Source organism: Stomoxys calcitrans, chromosome 3 (genome assembly GCF_963082655.1).
Source record: "Stomoxys calcitrans chromosome 3, idStoCalc2.1, whole genome shotgun sequence".
NCBI classification, from domain to species: domain Eukaryota; kingdom Metazoa; phylum Arthropoda; class Insecta; order Diptera; family Muscidae; genus Stomoxys; species Stomoxys calcitrans.
The window spans coordinates 8,981,851-9,004,230 of NC_081554.1; the positions used below are offsets into that span (position 1 = coordinate 8,981,851).

General features: G+C 39.0%; 1 protein-coding gene across 4 annotated transcripts; it reads left to right on the forward strand.

The window, feature by feature from the left end:
* Window positions 1–310: 310 nt before the first annotated feature.
* Window positions 311–8,615, forward strand: LOC131995934 (uncharacterized). 4 transcript variants are annotated; one of them, XM_059365256.1, is made up of 3 exons: window positions 311–375; window positions 562–1,068; window positions 7,511–8,615. In XM_059365256.1, the coding sequence occupies exons 2-3, from the start codon at window positions 1,058–1,060 to the stop codon at window positions 8,397–8,399; spliced, it is 900 nt and encodes a 299-aa protein (XP_059221239.1). In that variant the 5' UTR covers window positions 311–375; window positions 562–1,057; the 3' UTR covers window positions 8,400–8,615. The 4 variants fall into 4 exon arrangements, with proteins under 4 accessions (XP_059221239.1, XP_059221238.1, XP_059221240.1 ...); XM_059365255.1 differs by having other exon boundaries at window positions 357–375; window positions 490–1,068; XM_059365257.1 differs by having other exon boundaries at window positions 357–375; window positions 490–1,059.
* Window positions 8,616–22,380: the final 13,765 nt, after the last annotated feature.

Sequence of the window (22,380 nt, forward strand, 5' to 3'; positions counted from 1 at the left end):
GGGATATAGCTGCCATATAGACCGATCCTCCGATTAAGGGTCTTGGGCTCATAAAAGCCACATTTATTATGCGATATTGCTGAAATTCGAGACAGTGAGTTGTCTTAGGCCCTTCAACATCCTTCTTTGATTTGGCTTAGATCGGTTCAGATTTGGATATAGCTGCCTGTTTACGTTCAAACGTAAACCCTATTTACTTGTATCCCGAAAATTAAGTTAGAAATCCCATATTGGCTCTGTTAGTTACTATGTAAAACCGCCTAGAGAAAATAAGCGAATTTAAGAGTTTTATCGATTATTACGGCCATATTGTAAAAGCAATATCCGATGGGTTCTGTCTTGTATTTTCCTAACCTTTCGACAGTCCACACCTTGGTAAGCTCTAATCCAAAGAAATAAAATCCATCCAATGTCCAAACACTAATTACATACTTGTGTTTCATTGCTCTTTATTTCTACTTTCCATAAACTACATCGGGAGCTACCAAGCAAACAAAAATTATAGTTTGGTTTGCATTTGTTTCGGCTCGAGAGATCCATAACCAGTTTTACATCATCCAGGTTCCAGCTCTTTTCGCGCCCTTGCCTATCCCCTGTAGTCATTAAGCTGCGTTCCATTTCTACATTTGGTCCAATTCGAGCCAGATTGGTTGCGATACTCTCTGAGATTTCAGCTCCACAACAACTATCATCTCTTAAAGGTACGTTCGTATTTCATATGTTTAGTGCTATCTAGTATTCCGTGGCATTTCATGTGATTACACACGTAAAGCACACCATTCCGATGTTTGCGGTATAGAAATTCTATTCACGTGTTTTATGTAGACAAGCAAGTTAAGAAATATGAAGAATTAATGTGTTTGATCAAGGAGCGTTTGTGCGAAAAGCTTAAACTTTGACACTGCATTTTATTTGGGACTGTCCTGCTCAAAAGTGAAGCCTGCGGAGTATTTTGGGACCAGAAGGATTATTCTTCATTTCTAATCGATTTTTGGAAAATAAGAAGTCGTTAAGTAATACTCCAGCCTTGAATTTGGAGAAAATCTTAAGTTGACAGATGTACGTTCAGTAAGTAAGCACTTATCATCCATTTCGGAAGAAAACTTAAGATTTAAAGAAAGAAAAAGGAAAAAGAAATAGAAAATTCAGTGATTTTATTGTGAAAGGTTTATTTGAACTCATTTTTGAGCTCCAGTGTTCACACGCATTCCAAAAACGTGGTCAACCTAAATAATTCAGGAGCGTGTTGTATTCATTTTTTTGCTTTGCATCCACCGCTTTCTCATACATGTTGGAAGAACTTGTTTGACTCAAACTTGGTTCTGGTCTCTGTTTCTTTTTATTTTTGGCGCGTGTTTGTCGTTTTCGCTGACATTCCCAATCTCTTGAGAGCGCTTTGCTTTGTAATCCACCTTGCAAGCTCTCCTCATCACTGGCCATCTCTTACTCACATTCACCCACATAGCGTTGTGGGTTTTGTACTCTCGTTCTCTTGAGTATTTTATTGCACTCTCCTTTTTCATATCCACTGGGAGTCATTTCGCTCTCCCTGTGGATCGTATGTGAACGGCATACAAAGAACAGGCTTTCGTCTCGCATGCATAACAAAAACACATTTGATAAGTGAGTTGAGTATGGATAATCTGTAAAACGTGATAATCAGAACAGAGAGAAGAAAAAACAACTATTCCAGATATTCCAGGCTCGTTGTTCATTCCAAGTTCGTTGACCTATTGTTGTCGTTCCACCGATCATATGGTTTTTGGTATGATATAGCACAGGGACACACAAGGCTATTATAAATATATGCAAAGTCGCACCCGTGAGATATTTGGAAAGGTTTGAAGCGGATACAAAAGGTTGCCACTGTCTTCAGACAGAATCTCTAAGTCGGATGAGGTCAGGCTGTAACATACTTGTTGTTTTTTTTCTGGCCTGCCATTGCTGTGCTACTAATCTAAAATTCCCTTAGGAGGAATTTGTGAACATTAGACCTTTTTTATCTTAATAGTGGGACGGATTCTTGTGCCTTAATTCTTTTTCTAATTTGTATATGACACACATATCTTTGTATCTCTTATCTTGGAGATTTTTCGACTATTTTGGCCTTAGTGCTTCGCAGATTTGAGTGCTGTTTTTGCACCTGATTGATATTCGACTGTGTTCGTCTGTTTTCGATTATGTCCCTGGACCGATTTATAAGATTGGCTGATAGCTTGGTTGAGTTCGAGGCTGCACTGAACAGCAACGAACTGCCAGTGGAATCCGTTTGCCTCTTGGACACGCATAAACATGAGATCAGGTCTACATGGGACAACTTGAAACATGCGTACGATCAATGCTTAGCTGATCTTGCTAATGAGGAGGAATTGGACGATAAGGGGGAGGATGAGGTAAGCGATATTGAAACGGTAAAGGAGAAGTATAAAACATCTTACTCTACCTATTGTCGCTGTGTGTCTAGGCTCACCCAATGTATCCGGGATATTACCCCCCCTCCGATGGCATCAAGTCCTAATTCCAGTTCCGGTGTTAACCTTCCCCCTCTTGAATTGCCGACATTCAGTGGGGAATACAAGGCATGGCCCACATTCCGGGACATGTTCACCGCTCTTTGCGTTAGGAATTCGAAATTATGTCCAATTGAGAAACTGTCGCACTTGAGACAGAAGACTAAGGGCGAGGCTCACGAAATCGTGTCAAAGAGCCCCCTAACCAATGATGGTTTCTCTTCGGCATGGAAGAATTTGTGCGCTCGCTTCGAGAACAGGCGTATTTTGATAAATGGACAATTGAAATCTCTATTCAACCTTCAGACTATCCATTCCGAGACTGCAAATTCTTTGAAGAATTTGCAGCGAGAGATAAATTCATGCATATCCACTCTCAAGCTTTATAAGGTTGATATCGATAGTTGGAACCCTATATTTGTCTTCCTATGTTCCAATTGTTTACCGGAGTCTACCTTGACACTCTGGGAGCAGACCCTTGGTGACAAGACGACCATCCCGCTATGGTGCGATCTGGATACCTTCCTCACCAATAGATACCGCACTTTGGAATCCGTTGCCGAAGTAAAGAATGGAGGTGATCAGAAGCACCATCAGTCCAAGCAGAGAAACTTTGCGAATCCCAAACCGGCCTCGGGGAAAGTGAATACATTTCAGGCTAACGTTAGTAAGACTCCATGTCGACTCTGCCCCAAGGAGTTTCATGTCATCAGGAAATGCCCTCGATTTATAAGTATGGATCATGGTCATAGACTGGCCGAGATCAAAGCAAGCAACTTGTGCTTGAACTGCTTTTCGGGCGCTCACGCTGTGAGAACTTGCAAAAGCAAACACTCCTGCTTTATATGCGGAAAACGCCACAATACTATGCTCCATAAGGATTCCAATCCTGGGGGTCAGTCATTGTATAACGTGCCTTCTTCTCCTTCCTCTCCTTCTTTCTCTGGAGTTGGTCAATCATCCCCTCAGTCTTCTCCAGTACAGTCCACTGATTCGGCTCATGGTGTTATACAAAGTTGTTTTGCCTCCAGGTCGAAGGGTATATTGCTAGGTACCGCCATTGTGAGACTTATGCACTTCGGGGTGCCCTACCGAGCCAGAGCCCTTATTGATTCCGGGTCCGAGGGGTCCTTTATTTCTGACCGGCTGTACAATACGCTTAGACTACCTTTCCGGCGTACTTCCGCAACGATTTCTGGCTTGAACAACACCATATCTGCTGATGTACGAAAAGAATGCGATCTTTTCCTACAGTCGAACTTGGACCCAGCGTTTGGGTTGAATATTTCTGTTTTGGTTGTTCCGCACCTGTCCAATGAACTACCCGCTAGGACCATAGATTATGAATCCATTCCAGATTTGCCAGGTCTTGAACTTGCCGATCCCGATTTTTTCCAAAGCTCCAGAATCGACATGTTGTTGGGGGCAGATGTATTTCCCTCAATAATGTTATCGGGTTGTAGACTCTGCGGATCCCTGATGGCTCAGGAGACCGTGTTTGGCTGGATCCTTACCGGCCCTACTCCGAATAATTCTTCCCCACCCCGCTCTACTCTTGTATCTTATTTTTGTGAAATCTCTTTAGACAAGGAGATTTCAAGGTTTTGGGAGGTGGAGAATGTCCCTCGGAAACGTTACTCGTCTGTGTCGGACACGTTCTGTGAGCAATTATACAGGAGTACGACGAGAAGGAATAGTGAAGGGAGGTACATAGTTTCCCTTCCGTTCAAGGAGGAATATCCGAAAAGCTTGAGTTTGGGTCAATCCAGGACAAGCTCGATGGCACAGTATTTTCGGACTGAAAGCCGGCTGTTAAAAAATCCTCTATTCAAGAGGGAATATGATCAGACTCTTCAGGAGTATCTTACTTTGGGACATATGATTCCAATAGAGTCCCCAAATACACTTGCTTCCTCCAGCCAATATTATCTACCCCATCATGCGGTAATCAAGCCCGAGAGCACAACTACAAGGGTCCGTGTAGTCTTTAATGCGTCGGCTTCTTCCTCAAACGGGCGTAGTTTAAACGATATGCTTCATATCGGCCCTACATTGCAGAATGATTTGACGATTTTGGTCCTGAAGTGGAGATTCTATCGATATGTATTTAATGGAGATATACAAAAAATGTATAGGCAGATCCTTGTGGATCCATCCCATACTCCTTACCAGCGCATATTATATCGCAAATCTCCTGACGAACCAATCCAAGATTTCGAACTCCAAACTGTCACATTTGGAGTAAATTGTGCACCCTATTTGGCGATTCGCACTATGATTCAACTGGCAGAGGATGTCCAGGATATCTACCCTTTGGCAAGTGCTATCTTGCGATCTTGTATGTATGTAGATGACGCTATAGTTGGGTCTCATACGATTCAAATGGCGGTAGAGGCAAGAGACCAATTGATTAAAGCGTTGGCATCCGCGGGATTTTGTATGAGAAAGTGGACGTCGAATTCCAAACAAATCCTAGCGGGTCTTCCGGCGGATCACCGTTTATACACCGATTTTTTGGATTTCGATGATCACAGTTCCGCCAAGACCTTAGGAATCCGATGGAATGCACTTGCTGATGCATTCTATTTTTCTATAGTCCAATTCCCCAACAATTGCCAATTTACCAAACGTGAAGTTCTTTCACATATATCGAGACTTTTTGACCCAGCCGGGTGGCTGGCGCCGATTGTAATAGTGGCAAAAGTAATTATGCAAAGGATTTGGATGGACCGCACCGAGTGGGACAATGAAATTACGCCAGAATCCAGAGAACTTTGGCAATCGTTTCAGCACCATTATCCTCATATTAATAATATCCAAATTCCGAGATGGATACATTTTACTCCAGATAGCGAAGTCCAAATCCACGGATTTTGCGACGCCTCACAAAAGGCTTATGCAGCGGCAATATATATCCGGATTGTTCGTCATGGTTCCATACATTCACATTTAATAACTTCCAAGACAAAAGTTGCACCGCTTAAAACATTGTCTATACCCAGGTTGGAATTATGTGGGGCTACACTTTTGTCTGAATTAATTGATACAGTACTTCCAAATTTTGACATTGCTGATTATTCGCTATTTTGTTGGACCGATTCCACCATCGTATTATCATGGTTGTCCAAGGCACCTTGCTACTGGAATACATTTGTGGCAAACAGAGTATCTAAAATTATACAAGTGGTTGATCCAACGCACTGGTTCCACATTGATTCTGAGCACAATCCTGCAGATATTGCAAGTAGGGGTGTCCATCCCCAAGATTTGGTAGACAACCATCTCTGGTGGAATGGTCCACAATGGCTTACGGAACCAACGAGTAATTGGCCGAAATCCAAGCTAGATCCTGTGGAAGAGACCACTATGGAGAAAAAGTCCCTTAAAGTCCATTTCGCGTACTTCACGGATTTCACAGATATACTTGATCGATTCTCTTCATTTTCAAAGGCGTTGCGAGTCGTTGCCTATATATACCGCTTTTTCCATCGCACTCATCCGAAGCACCGCAATGATTATACCCAAGATTCCATAAATATTACCACAGAAGAGATTTTATTCGTACGCAAACAACTGATATCCATTTCTCAGAAGGCCGTTTATCCCAATGAATATCTAGCACTTAGTGCAAAGAAATCCATATCCTCATCCAGTCCATTGCTCAGTTTAAACCCATTTATAGATCATGAAGGCGTAATGAGAATATGTGGTAGATTGGAATCATCGCTTTCATTGACTTATAATGAAAAACATCCTGCCATCGTTCCGTATGGCTGTCAATACGCTAGGCTATTGATAAAATTTATCCACGAGATTACTCTGCATGGAGGAAACCAACTTATTTTACGACTGGTTCGAACCCATTACTGGATCCCAAAGGTACAAAATCTCATAAAAACTACGATTTACCACTGCAAGCCTTGTGTGCTGTATAAGAAGCGATGTCAAACGCAGTTGATGGCGGCCTTACCCCCAGAAAGGGTAGAATTTTCTCGTCCCTTTACTCACACGGGATTGGATTTTGCTGGACCATTCGACGTCAAAAGCTATGCAGGCCGCTGTTGCCGCATCACCAAGGGATACGTCTGTGTCTTCGTCTGTTTTTCGACAAAGGCGATACACCTCGAAGCTACCTCAGACTTGTCCACCCCTGCATTCCTCGCAGCATTCAGTAGGTTTGTTTCCCGCCGTGGTTGTCCTTTACACCTACATTCGGACAATGGAACTACTTTTGTTGGGGCGTCCCGAATCCTAGCCAAAGAATTTATCCAAACATCTCATCAAGCTATCACCTCTAGCTATTCCTATCAAAATCTTATATGGCATTTTATTCCGCCTGGAGCCCCACACATGGGCGGGTTATGGGAAGCTGGTGTCAAAAGCTTCAAGCAGCACTTCAAAAAGTCAGCAGGTTGTTCCAAGTACACGTTTGAAGAACTTCAAACTTTGTTGTCTAGGATAGAGGCATGTCTTAATTCCAGACCGCTGTCTCCCACGTCCGCAAGTCCATCTGACCTAACAGCCCTAACTCCAGGCCACTTTTTGATGGGTACCCCCATATTAGTACCATTAGACCCAGAGTATTCGCAAGCTCCTATTTCAATCCAAAATCGGTGGGAACGTCTAAAGGCGATTCATCAACATTTTTGTTCTAGATGGAAAGATGAGTACTTAAAGGAGTTGCAGAAGCGCTACAAGTGGCAGAAATCTAGCGACAACTTGAAAGTAGATGCTCTGGTTGTGATTAGAGATGAAAATCTACCTCCTAACTGTTGGCGACTAGGAAGAATTACCAAAGTTTATCATGGTAGCGATAATCGGGTCAGAGTCGCTGACATACTCACTCAGAAAGGCCTAATAACCCGAGCAATAACCAAACTAGTAGTACTCTTTGGCGAAAACTCCTAGATTCCAAGATATTCTATTTTTCACCTTTTAGAGTTTTCTTGATTTTACACAATATTTAGAATCTTCCAAACATTAATCAATTTCTTTTGCAGTATAATGAATTCCCACCACCATGAGAAAAAGAAGCCGGGTCATTCCTCCTTTGTATGCAGGCTGTGCAGGAAAATACATTCCCTCAAAACATGCCGTTTATTCCTCCAAATGAACACAAATCAGCGAATGGATGTGGTCAAAAAATACGGATACTGTCTAAATTGTCTGGCACACACACATTCTCAAGGTTCTTGCTTCACCAAAACGGGCTGCAGATATTGCCATCAACGCCATCATTCACTGCTACATATGCACCCCAGGTTAAAGAAGAAGACATTTTCTAGATCAACAAAGTCTCAAGCTCGAAGTAAGCCTAATAAGAAGTCCGAAACAGCTTCAGCCTCAAAAAATATTCCCACGCCACTCAGGCCCAATGAAGCAGCTAAAGAATCGTCGACTTCGCTCACTGCAATACTCCAACAGAATGCTGCCACCTTACTGCCAACAGCCTCGGTTATAATAAACGCAAAGGATGGGAAGCATTATGCCAGATGTCTACTGGACTCTGCATCCAGAATGAGTTCCATCTCCAAGCCGTTCGTGGACAAGCTGCAACTTACAACGTTAGAACTGGATAATGAGACCATTTGCCCCATCACTTTGTGGTCCCGTATTGAGGAAAATTTCAAGATAGAGACCACCTTAAGGGTTCATCGACGTATAAGTACGATGACTCCGAAAGAATCGTACCCGGTGAGCATAAAGTCGCACTTCCATAATTTAGTTTTGGCCGATAAAACATTCTACAAGTCTTCGGCTATAGATATAGTCCTAGGAGTCGACATACTTTCTCGAATCATGCGAGAGGGTCTTTTTGCAAGAGTTGGTCTTCCTACGGCCCAAAATACTGCTTTTGGCATGGTGATTTACGGAACATTTTCTATTTAATTAGCAATACTTGCTGTTATGTTATAATATAATTACTCTATATAGCAAAAATATTTTGAATTTTAACATTAGAAAAAATAGTAACAAATACTATAGAATTATCATTAGAATTGAATATATATAACCTTAAAAGAACCGTATGCTTGAATTACTTTCCTTGAATTTGATTAAATTTGAGATATATTGCCCTTATTGAATTTCCAGTAATACTGCAAGGCGGGCGGAATGTTTACGTTCAAACGTAAACCCTATTTACTTGTATCCCGAAAATTAAGTTAGAAATCCCATATTGGCTCTGTTAGTTACTATGTAAAACCGCCTAGAGAAAATAAGCGAATTTAAGAGTTTTATCGATTATTACGGCCATATTGTAAAAGCAATATCCGATGGGTTCTGTCTTGTATTTTCCTAACCTTTCGACAGTCCACACCTTGGTAAGCTCTAATCCAAAGAAATAAAATCCATCCAATGTCCAAACACTAATTACATACTTGTGTTTCATTGCTCTTTATTTCTACTTTCCATAAACTACATCGGGAGCTACCAAGCAAACAAAAATTATAGTTTGGTTTGCATTTGTTTCGGCTCGAGAGATCCATAACCAGTTTTACATCATCCAGGTTCCAGCTCTTTTCGCGCCCTTGCCTATCCCCTGTAGTCATTAAGCTGCGTTCCATTTCTACACTGCCATATAGACCAATCCTCCGATTTAGGGTCTTAGCCCCATAAAAGGCGAATTTATTATCCGATTTTGCTGAAATTTGAGACAGTGAGTTGCGTTAGGCCAATCGATATCCTTCTTCAATTTGGCCCAGATCGATCCAGATTTGGATATAGCTGCATTTAGACCGATATCTCGATTTATGGTTTTGGGCCCATAAAAGGCGTATTTGTTATCCGATTTCGCCGAAATTTGGGACAGAGAGTTAAGTTACGCTCCTAGACATATTTCTGCAATATGGCCTAGATCGGTTCAGATTTGAATATAGCTGTCATATAGACCGATCCGCCGATTTAGAGTCTATGGCCCATTAAAGGCGCATTTATTGTCCGATTTTGCTAAAATTTAGGCTAGTCGATTGTGTTATGCCCCAAAATACCCTTCTTCAATTTGGACCAGATCGGTCCAGATTTGGATATAGCTGCCATATAGATCGATCACTTGATTTAAGGTTTTGGGCCCATAAAAGGAATACTTTTTACACGATTTCGGCGAAATTTGGGACAGTAATTTATGTTAGGCCCTTCGACATCCTTCCTTAATTTGGCTCTGATCGGTTCGGATTTAGATATAGCTGTCATATAGACCGATCTTTCGTTTTAAGATTTTGGCGGCCATAAAAGTCTCATTAATTGGCCGATTTCGCCGAAATTTGGGACAGTGAGTTGTGTTAGGCTCTTCGGAATTTTTCTGCAACTTGGCTCAAATCAGTCCAGATTTGGATATAGCTGCCATAGAACCCGGTATTGTTTCAAATCGGAACATATTTTGAAATAACTGCTATGGGGCATAAGGTATGCATTTTTCACCGGATCTTAACGAAAGGTAGCTTACCCGAGGTGGTGGGTATCCAAAGTTCGGCTTTTTACTTGTCATAGAATAGATAATAGATACTAAGTAAGGGTTCCAGCATAATTTTATGTGACAACTAAAGGGTGATTTTTTTGAGGTTAGGATTTTCATGCATTAGTATTTGACAGATCACGTGGGATTTCAGACATGGTGTCAAAGAGAAAGATGCTCAGTATGCTTTGACATTTCATCATGAATAGACTTACTAACGAGCAACGCTTGCAAATCATTTTCAGTGAATCATTTTCAGTGAAATCATTTTCAGTGAATCGACAAATTTTGTTCAGCGATGAGGCTCATTTCTGGTTGAATGGCTACGTAAATAAGCAAAATTGCCGCATTTGGAGTGAAGAGCAACCAGAAGCCGTTCAAGAACTGCCCATGCATCCCGAAAAATGCACTGTTTGGTGTGGTTTGTACGCTGGTGGAATCATTGGACCGTATTTTTTCAAAGATGCTGTTGGACGCAACGTTACGGTGAATGAACACATTTCGAACCGAACACTGATTTTGGTAATAAAATTCAATGATTTGCAAGCGTTGCTCGTTAGTAAGTCTATTCATGATGAAATGTCAAAGCATACTGAGCATCTTTCTCTTTGACACCATGTCTGAAATCCCACGTGATCTGTCAAATACTAATGCATGAAAATCCTAACCCCAAAAAAATCACCCTATATTATGATGCCATCTATGTGGTTTGGCATCAGTTTTTAAACGCGCACATCATATATAGCCATTATTCTACAATTTTAATTATTTTTATTAATGCACTCCTATACATTTCTATAAATCTGAATTTTCGTAGTACATTAAATACACATTTTATTTTTAATGGTTTACCAGCCACAATTGATTTACTTTCGAAAATGGTTTTCGTTGCATTAAAAATCATGCTAAAATAACTTTAATTAACATATCCCAACTGAAAAATGGAAAAACCAAAAACGGAAAACAAAAATCTATTTATAATCAATTTCATCACGCGTTGTTTTTCCGCCATTGTCTTCTTGCTCATTTGCCATTTGCATTTCAGATATCTTTAAACAGAATTTTAACGCCTCAAAAAACAAATTCCATTGAATTTCTTTTTTCATTAAACAAAAAAAAAGCAAACTTGCCCAAAAATGAACAAATTTTATTCATTCATTTTTAACAGAGGCCAAAAGAAAAGCAAACAGACTGCGGCAGACAACAGACAACCAAAGCAGGTCCTTGTTATAGTGACTGGAAAAAAAAACTCGAATTAAATAATGACCCTTTTGACAAATGAGTGAACACAAATTTGCGTGACAACAGCTCGAAAAAACCAAAAAAAAGAAGAACAAACCAAAATTAACGCAGTGAATATGTAAATCAACAAAATAAAGACAACCACAAAAGCAAAGCAATCCCGCAAATGTCTGTGCTGGTATACAACAGCAAAGTATCGAAATTTTTTTGTGAGTATATGGAGTTGGTATAAACCATTTTTAAGGGGATGAAAAATTATTTTCCTACGAAAAATGTTAATACAAAAAGTGAGCAATTGAATATTCTAAACTATGCGTATAAGAGAGAAATGCGGCTCAATGCACGGCTGCATGAAATAATTCCAAATTTTCATCTCTTAGAGGGAAGTGGGCCTTAAATGACTCCATCGACTCCATCAAAAAATTCGGAATTTCATCAAAAATCCATTAGAAATGAAAATTTTACTTGCAAAACTTAAAATGGCTGTATCTCCTAAGCTATGCGTCCTAGAGGGAAATGGGCCTTTATTCGCGACTCCATCAAAAAATTCGGAATTTAATAGAAAATCGATAGGAATTGGAAATTTCACTTGCAAAACTTAAAATGGCTGTATCTCCTAGACTATGCGTCCTAGAGGGAAATGGGTCTTAATTTGTAACTCCATTAAAAAATTCGGAATTTCATAGATAATCCATTAGAATTTGAAATTTCACTTGCAAAACTTAAAATGGCTGTATCTCCTAAACTATGCGTCCTAGAGAGAAATGGGCCTTAATTCGTGACTCCATTGAAAATCCATTAGAAATCGAAAATTCACGTGAAAAACTTAAAATGGGTGTATCTCCCAAACTATGCGTCCTAGAGGGAAATGGTCCTTAATTCGTGACTCCATCAAAAAATTCGGAATTTCATCAAAAGTCCATTAGAAATCGAAATTTTACTCGCAAAACTTAAAATGGCTGTATCTCCTTAATTATGCGTGAAAATTCACGTGAAAACTTAAAATGGCTGTATCTCCTAAACTATGCGTCCTAGAAGGAAATGAGCCTTAACTCGCGACTCCATCAAAAAATTCGGAATTTCATCAAAAATCCATTAGAAATCGAAATTTCACATGCAAAACTTAAAATGGCTGTATCTCCTAAACTATGCGTCCTAGGAGGAAATGAGCCTTAACTCGCGACTCCATCAAAAAATTCGGAATTTCATCAAAAATCCATTAGAAATCGAAATTTCACATGCAAAACTTAAAATGGCTGTATCTCCTAAACTATGCGTCCTAAAGGGAAATGGGCCTTAATTCGTGACTCTATCAAAAATTCAAAATTTCATTGAAAATCCATTAAAAATCGAATTGTCATTTTAAAATATTTAAAACGGCTGTATCTCCTAAACTATGCGTCCTGGAGTGAAACCCACAAATCAAGTTACGAATGTTTTTGGAAGGAGCAGACAATTGAAATATTATCTCAGAAAAAGAGAAGTAATACAGGGTGGCTGATGAATATTGCTACAATGATGAATATTGCTACATTTTTTTTTCGGTGTATGGAATACATTTTTCTTTTATTCATGTTAAATTAAATTATTAAATTAATTATTAAATTATTATTAATTAAATTAATTAATTAATTAATTAAATTAATTATTAAATTATTATTATTAAATAGAAAAAAAGTTATTACATTTTTTTTTGGTAGCGGCTTTCATCAGCCACCCTGTATAATCCCAAATTTGCAAGTGACATGTACATTTTTAGGATGACATTTAGTCAGCATGCCAACCACCAACGCTTTATCCATCAAACAAAAGGACAATGAGGACAAAAGCGGCAACAATAACAGCAATGAAACAAAAATAAAATTAAGTGAAACAGATTTCGTTCTCTGCTATCTGCTATCTGCTAACTTCAAAAACGAATTATTAAAGCAAGCAAAGTGCCCAAACAAAGTCTCCAAAGTCCCCAAACTACCTACCGGCCCGTGAAACACCTCTCTCGGGTGTCAAAACAAAAATTGACAGGACTGTTTGTTGGTGTCAGCATGAAAAAGGAAGATGGAATGTGGGACGAGTACAACAACATTAACAAACAGTTTTGTAGGAAGCAGGAACTTTTGCACATGATTTACTAACTGGTTGCTTATGGGTAGGAGGTGAAAATTCCACCTTTTTCACCTTCTCACTCCTACCGCCCCCTATAGGGGACTAACACTTCATTAGCCATGCAAATATTATACAAAATATGGACTCTTTATCACCCTTCCTTTTGCCATGACAAAGTTTTACAAACTTCTGTGGGCCATGAGCCCTGGCACTAAGCACCCAGACTGTGGTGGTGTGACATTTTATTGTTTTCATTTTTTCCGCTCCCCCTTTTCACTTGGAGGAGTACCACGTCCCGCCATGAAAATGTGTGAACTTAAAAGCAATGAAAAACTTTTATTCATGAAGCGTAAAAATATTTCTTATCAAATGTAGGCGTTGACTTTTTGTGACCGACATGTGACATGAACGTCTTGTTGTTGCTAATGTCCTGATTGTTGTTTTGTTATTCTTTTTTTTTTTTTTCATTATTATTTTTTATCAATTATTGAAATGCAAATAGGCTTTTCCCCCCTAACAATAACGAAGATGTTGTTGTCTTTTTAAAATCCTACATTTTTAAGCGTTTTGTTTTCCACATGAAATCACAAGACATACATCTGTAGGTGGTGGGTTATGCAAAAGCTGTTTTGTCGATTAAGGTCTTTCGAAGTTTCCACGGAAAAACACTTAACTTTGCTAATATAATGCTACAATAAGCGCGAGAAGTTATTCTTTTCAAATTGGAAACGTTATTGGAAAATAAAAAAAAAAAAATAAAATGTATTTGTTTTGATATTTTTTCATCATTTAGTGGGTCTCAATGCAAATCATGTTTAAGAAGTTTTGCATGTGATTCAGTTTTAGATTATAATTGATTTTAAAGGTTACATAAAATGTAATTGGAAACATTCTAAGAGGAAACTAAGACCAATCAATAATCTCAACTTATTGCAAATTGTTTCATTATTAGGACTGCACTGCATTGATATGAGAGAAGTATGCCTTGTTCCTTCATTAGATATTTGGTAGTGATGTATGACCAGTAAGGAAAGGCAAAAGTCGGGCGGTGCCGACTTTATAATACCCTATGTCCAATTCTGAAATAATTTTGATGGACCTTGCCGGATGTTTTTAGATGGGTTGTTAAACAATCCGTATCACATTTCGAGCAACTCATCGATGTGTGCGAATTTTCCCCTTCTTAGTTCCTGGTGGTAATGTTCCTTCTTAGGGTAATGCTCTCATTAGGGGAGGGATGGCAGCTCAGACATTTCGACTCAAATATGGATATCAAATTCGTGCTGGACTTCCAAAATCCCTTTAATTTGAGCCCCACATTGCCACGGCCAGTAAATACGAACCGTTTGGGGCTGGGGCGGCCATCGGCACTTTGCACTGAAAATAGATATCAAATTCGTTCTTAATTCCCAACGGAAATGAAGCTCAGTTTAGGGGGTGTTTAGGGCGTACTCCAAAACACTTGGCTCCAAAATTACATATCAAATTCGTTTTCTACTCTCAAATACCTTTCATTTGAGTTCCATATTGTCATAATGGCTCAAATAACCCATTTGACGTATCTCTGGAAGGAAAAGCGTCACCTAGACTTGAACGCAAATTTTAATGTCATATTCGTAATGTACTCCCAAATACCTTCCATTTGAGTCCCATATAGCTATGGTCGGCTCATATGCCCATTTAAAGGTATTTGGGGGTGGGGAGACCTCCCATTACATGGACCTAATGTTTTATGCCATATTTGTAATCTACTGCCTAAAACTTTTCATTTGGGTTTCATATTGACATGAACTTCGAATATATCTGTTTAGAGGAGTTTTGGGGTTGGGTGGTGGGTTGGGCACGGCTGTGTACTTGGATTCAAATTTTAATACGATATTAATTTTCTGGTCTCCAATACCTTTCAATTGATACCTTTATTGTGCCCATCGGACCACTTTCGGATATGGATGGCGTCTTAAGGGGTAAGGGGGAGGGTCCGCCTCCAGCCGATATCTAAAAGTTGTATAGTCTATGTTTCCTTCCAGTCAAACGTACACAATCTATGAAAATTTTAAAAAACTCTGTTCAGCCAAGTATGATATAGTCATAATGGGTCTAAAGGCGTTTTTAAGGGGTGAAGTGACCCCCAATACTTCGTTCTGATTTTGTATGCCAGATTCGAAATCTAATCTCGAATACCTTTCATTTGAACTCTGTTTGGGGAGTTTTGGGGTTGGGGCGACCCGATGGGTACTTATACTCAAACTTTTATACCATATTCCTATTCTACTCTCCAATACCTTTCATTTGATACCTATATTGTCCCGATCGGTCCAATTTTTATTTTGGGTTGTGTTTTTGGTATAAGGGGGAGGGTCCGTCTCCCTTCCCATACCGAAAAATTATACAGCCCTTCCGGACCAATCTACACAATGAACCAAATGCGAAAATTTCGAGGAAATCGGTTCTGCCGTTTTTGTGTCTATACGGAACAATCGAGTCCCATGTATCAGTGATTGGCTAATGTGCCCATTTTGGGCGTTTTTGTGGGGGTTGGGTGATTCCCTATACCAGGACATGAATTTGTATGCCAGATTCGTTATCTACTCTCGCATACTTTGCATTTGATAGTCATATTGTCCTTATCGGTCCACTTTTAATTTTGGGTGGTGTTTTACGGTAACGTTGGAGGGTCTGCCCGCTTCCGTTTTCAATAAATTATAAAGCCTATTCCTTCTTCCTGCCCATGTTCGTAATCTACCCCCGAATACCATTCATTTGAGTCCCATATTGTCATGATCGTCAAGTAAACCTATTTTAAGGTCTTTTGGGACTGGGGCGGCCCCTCAGGTACTAAGACCCAACTTTAAATCTGAAATTCATTTGAATCCCATATTGTCCCGATCGGTCCACTTTTATTTGTGGGTAGTACTTTTGGGTCCCCCACCTCCCGATATTAAACAAGTAAAAAGGCGTTATGTTCGGCAGGGCCGAACTTTGGATACCCACCACCTCGGATATATATGTGAAACACCTTTCCTCAAAATCCGGTGCAAAATTCATATGTTATGCCTCATAGCAGCTATATCAATATATGTTCCGATTTGGACCAGATACTAATAAGTATAACTCATTGTTCAATTGTATATAACAAAATATTGGTCTTTTTAGTAGTAAAATTTAATAGTAAAATTAAACCGATCTGAACTATATACGACACGGATGTCGAAAAGCATAACATAAGTCAGTGTGTCAAATTTCAGTGCAATCGGACTAAAAAGGCGCCTTTTATGGGGCCAAGACATTAAATCGAGAGATCGGTTTTTATGGCACCTATATGCAAATCTTAATCGATCTAGACCAAATTGCAGAAATATGTGGAGGGGCTTAACTTAACTCTCTGTCCCAAGTTTCGGCAACATCGGACAATAAATGCGCTTTTTATGGCCCCAAAATCTAAAACCGAAAGATCGGTCTATATGGCAGCTATATCCAAATCTGGACCGATCTGAGCCAAATTGATGGAGGATGTTGAAGAGCCCAATACAACTCACTGTCCCAAATTTTCGCAAAATCGGATAATAAATGTGGCTTTTATGGGCCTAAGACCCTAAATCGGCGGATCGGTCTATATGGCAGCTGTATCCAAATCTGAACCGATCTGAGCCATATTGACGGAAGATGTCGAAGGCCTAAGACAACTCACTGTCCCAAGTTTCAGCAAAATCGGGTAATAAATGTGGCTTTTATGGGCCTAAGACCCTAAATCGGAGGATCGGTCTATATGGCAGCTGTATCCAAATCTAAACCGATCTGAGCCATATTGACGGAGGATGTCGAAGGGCTTAACACAACCCACTTAATTTAACTCTTTGTCCCAAATATCAGCAAAATCGGATAATAGATGTGGCTTTTATTGGCCTAATTCGGCGGATCGGTCTATATGTCCGATAGTCCGATATAGCCCATCTTCGAACTTAACCTGCATATTAACAAAAAAAGAACCTGTGCAAAGTTTCAGCTCAATATCTTTATTTTTGAAGACTGTAGCGTGATTTCAACAGACAGACGGACAGACGGACATAAATGTCTAGATCGTCTTAGATTTTTACGCTGATCAAGAATATATATACTTAATAGGGTCGGAAATGGATATTTCGATGTGATGCAAAGAGAATGACAAAATGAATATGCCCCCATTCGTCGGTGGTGCGTATAAAAATTATATAGCCTATGTTTCCTCCCAGACCAACCTACACAATCTGTGAAAATTTCAAAGAAATCGGTTAAGCCGTTTTTGAGTCTATCCGGAACAAACAAACAAACCGACAAACAAACAAACACAGATTGAATTTTATATATAAGATTACTGCAAATCGGACGGAAATATTTAGGAGAGCTTTATCCAAATCTTAACCGGTTTCTATGAAATTCGTCTGTAATGTTGGGAGTCATAAGAAAATCCCTTTTGCGAAATTTCGAGAGAATCGGATTAGCCATGACCATATTATTGCAGTATTACTTCAAATCGGACGAACATATATATGGGAGCTATATCCAAATCTGAACAGATTTTTTTGAATTTCAATAGGCTTCGTCTATAGGCGGAAAAACATACCCATATCATATTTAGAGCCGATCGGATGAAAATTGCGACCTGTAGTTTGTACACAAATTAACATGGACAGACGGACGGACAGACAAAAGGATATAGTTAAATTGAATCAGAACGTGATTCTGAGTCGATCGGTATACTTATCAATGGGTCTAGCTCTCTTCCTTTTAGGTGTTACAAACTAATTCACTAAGTTATAATACAGTGTACCACAGTAGTGGTGTAGGGTATCGGTTTGTATGGGAGCAGATTCAGACAATATTAAACTCGTGTGTTAGAGGTCATAAGAGAAGCCGTTGTGCAAAATTTTTGACAAATCGGATGATAATTGCGCATTCTTGATGCTCAAGAAGTCAAGATTCCAGATCGGTTTATATGACAGCTATATCAAAACATGGACCGATTTCAACCATACTAAGCGCAGTTGTTGGAAGTCATACCAAAACACCACGTGCGAATTTTCAGTCTAACCAGTCATGAGTTGCGCCCTCTAGAGGCCAAGAAGTCAAGACCCAAGATCGGTTTATATGACAGTTATATCAAAACATGGATTGATTTGGCCCATTTACAATCCCAACTGACTTACACTTATAAAAGGTATTTGTGCAAAATTTCAAGCGGCTAGCTTAACTCCTTCTAAACTTCTAAAGTTAGCGTGCTTTCGAAAGACAGACAGATGGACGGACAGACGTGTGGACAGGCGGATGGACGGACGGACAGGCGGACATGGCTAGTTCGACTTAAAATGTCATAACGATCAAGAATAAGTATACTTAATGCGGCTTTAAACAAATATTTCGAGGAGTTACAAAGAGAATGACGAAATTAGTATTTCCCCATCTTATAGTGGGGGTTATAAAAAGTTTTACCGTCAAATCTGCTATCAAAATTTTTTGCTTATACTTAAGTGAAACCTATCTTTTATCTGCCAAATACAAAAAGAACTTACTTCAAAGTCTATGAGTGAAAGTCACCCATTTGTCTAATATACATTCTAAGTTAGTCATATCAAACCTACCAATCTCATTTAAATGTTGCAATTTTCCCTATTTAATACCTTGAAAACTCATTAATAGCTTGCCACTCTCGGTCTGTGTGTCTGTCTTGCTTTCAATCTGTACCGGTATCCCAATAGGAAAACACAACATTTGTTGGCAGCTGCTTCAGAGAATATCAACCATCTATTACCAACCTTGGGTAGTGAACAAAAATGAAGATGTTCTCCCTCAAGAAAAAACATTAGTCATTGCCATGGCAAAAGTATCTGCCAGTAGTTGGTTACATAGCAAAAAAAAATCAGATCACATTTTCAAGTAAACCAAAATGAATGAGTTTTGTACAACGTTGTTTGTTTTTATCTTCATTTACGTTTTTGAGTTTCTCTCCTTTGGCAAAGCAATGATGGTGAATTTGTGTTCATTCATGGCTTAATTGTATGGTGCTAATGTAAAGTGAGTTATAGAGAGGGTGTAGAATGAGCTGCAGCATACTGGTGGTCCGTTGTAATGAACTTAAATATACCCAGATCTAGTTGATAGTATCGGTTGACTACAGCGGTTTTGATAGGTAGTTTTTCTTTCTTCTTTACTGCCGTCACAATCAGGTAAAAATTGGATAACTTAAGCACCCAAATTCGGCACGGACATTGTGTGGTCTAATATATACAAGTCGCAATTCAATTTTGTACAACAAAATACTGGTCTTTTTGGCAGCTATATCCAAATATAAATCGATCTGAAAGATATTAAAGTCGGATATCGGGAGGCTCAGAACAACTTGTTGTTTTAAATTTTAGCGACTTCTACCTTATCGGCAGATCGGTTTATATGGCAGCTATATCAGGTAATAGAAAATGTTAAACCCTCCAATGAAAAAGTCTCAATTCCTTTGGCGAAACTTAGTGTTGCCTAGGCAATAAACTTATGTAAAACTCCTCGAACACGAAACTTAATATAGTGAATGAATGAGAAAAGTATGCAAAATTTGAAGTTCCTTGTAGGTGCAGGGCCTGGTCTGAGACCTGAGCATTTCATATTTTGAAGGGCTGTCAAAAAAGCTCTATATGTCCTTAAAGCAATAAGTGATAATATAAATGAAACAAGCGTCTGGAAATCTGGACCTAGTAGTTATCAAATCCTGAATACAATTTTAATGAAATTTATTTCAGTCATTTCTACCTAACCTTTCAACACTAAAATGTTGGTGTTTCCACTACCTACATTAGCTTTAAGTTTCCTTTGCGTAAATGAATGACGTCTTCTTTGTCTCTTTGCTATGTTTTCTTAATGATAAATGGATTATGTTAGCAGAAGTGATCAAATGAAACACATGCTTCATTTCTCGTTTTCTGTCTGCCCCATTCCTGAGTTGGTTTGAAAAATGAATGAAAATTGTTTCGTTTTTGGTTTGAACAGGCAAAAAGTTTCTCTTGCTACAGAAAAGAATGTTTCAATTAAAGTAAGGAAACTTGTGTCTGTAAGAAAATTTTTAGCCAAATTGGACAAAAATTGTGGCTTGTAAGGATTCAAGATGAAAATCGGGAGATCGGTTTATATGGGAGCTATATCCAAATTTGAACCGGTATGGTCCATTTGCTATCGCCTATGACCTACTTATATAAAAAGTATCTGTGCAAAATTTCAAGCGGCTAGCTTTACGCGTTCGACCGCTATCGTGATTTCTACAGACGGACGGACATGGCTAGATCGATTCAGAATGTCGAGACGATCAAGTATACATACTCTTATGGGGTCTTATATATTGATCTAAGGTGGTCGAGGTGTTACGAACAGAATGACTAAATTAGTATACCTCCACATAATTGTTGGTGGGTATAAAAAATGTATGCAATATGTATTAAAAGCCATTGTTGCATTCATACAGGTACAATGGGGCGTATGAATATATTCCACTACTTTTCCAACAAGTATACGCAATAGTGTACTATACTACAATGATTTTGTCATCGTTTTTGTACCCACCACCGTTGGATAGGGGGTATATTCATTTAGTCATTCCGTTTGCAACACATCGAAATATCAATTTGCGACCCTACAAAGTATATATATTTCAGATCGTCTTAATATTCTAAGACGATTTAAAGACGTCCGTGTGTCTGTCCGTCCATCCGTCAGTCCGTCTATCCGTCTGTCCGTCCGTCTGTTGTAATCACTCTACAGGCTTCAACAATTGAGACATTAAGCTGAAATTTGGCACAGATAAGTCTTTTTGATGCACGCTGGTTAAGTTCTTGAACGGAATAAATCGGACCATATTTGGATATAGCTGCTATATAGACCGATTTTCCGATAAATGGTCTAATGCCTATAAAAACGTAATTTTTAATCCGATTTTGCTAAAATTTAAAACAGTGAGCAATTTTAGGCCTCCCGATATCTGACCAAAATATGGATCAGGTCGGACTATATTTAGATATAGCTGCCATATAGACCGATCAGCCAATAAAGGGTCTGAAGCTCATAAAAGCTTTAGTTTTTAACCGATTTCGCTGAAATTAAAAACAGCGAGTAGTTTTGGGCCTACCAATACATGACCCAAATATGATTCAGATCGGTCTATAGTTAGATATAGCTGCCATATAGACCGATCTCCCGATTAAGGGTCTGAAGCCCATAAATGCTTTATTTTTTAACCGATTTCGCTGAAATTTGCAATTTCGGTTATTTTAAGCCTCCAATTTGGGTTATTTTAAGCCTCCCGACATTTGACGTAAATATGGTTCAGATCGGACTATATATAGATATAGCCGCCACATATACCTACTCCTGATAAAGGGTCTGAAGTTTATAAAAGCTTTAGTTTTTAACCGATTTCGCTTAAATTTGAAACGGTGGGTTATTTTAAGCCTCCCGATATCTGACCTAAGTATGGTTCAGATCGGACTATATATAGATATAGCCGCCATAGAGGCCGATCTGCCGATAATGGGTCTGACGCCCATAAAAGCTTTATTTTTTTTAACGATTTCGCTGAAATTTGCAACAGTGAGCTATTTTAAGCTTCCCGATATCTGACCTCAGTAAGTATAATTCAGATCGGACTATAATAAGATATAGCTGCCATATAAACCGATCTACCGATAAAGGGCCTGAAGCCCATAAAAGCTCTATTTTTTAACTAATTTCGCTAAAATTTTAAACTTTGCGTTATTTTAAGCCTCACGACATCGGACCTAAGTATAATTCAGATCGGACTATATTAAGATATAGCTGCCATATAAACCGATCTACCGATAAAGGGTCTGAAGCCTATTAAAGCTTTATTTTTTAACCAATTTCGCCGACATTTGAAACAGTGAGTAGGTTTAGACTTACCAACATCTGACCCAAATGTAGTTCAGATCGGACAATATTTAGATATAGCCGCCATATAGACCGATCTGCCGATAAAGGGTCAGAAGCGAATAAAAGCTTTATTTATTGCCCAATTTTGCCAAAATTTGCAATTGTGGGTTA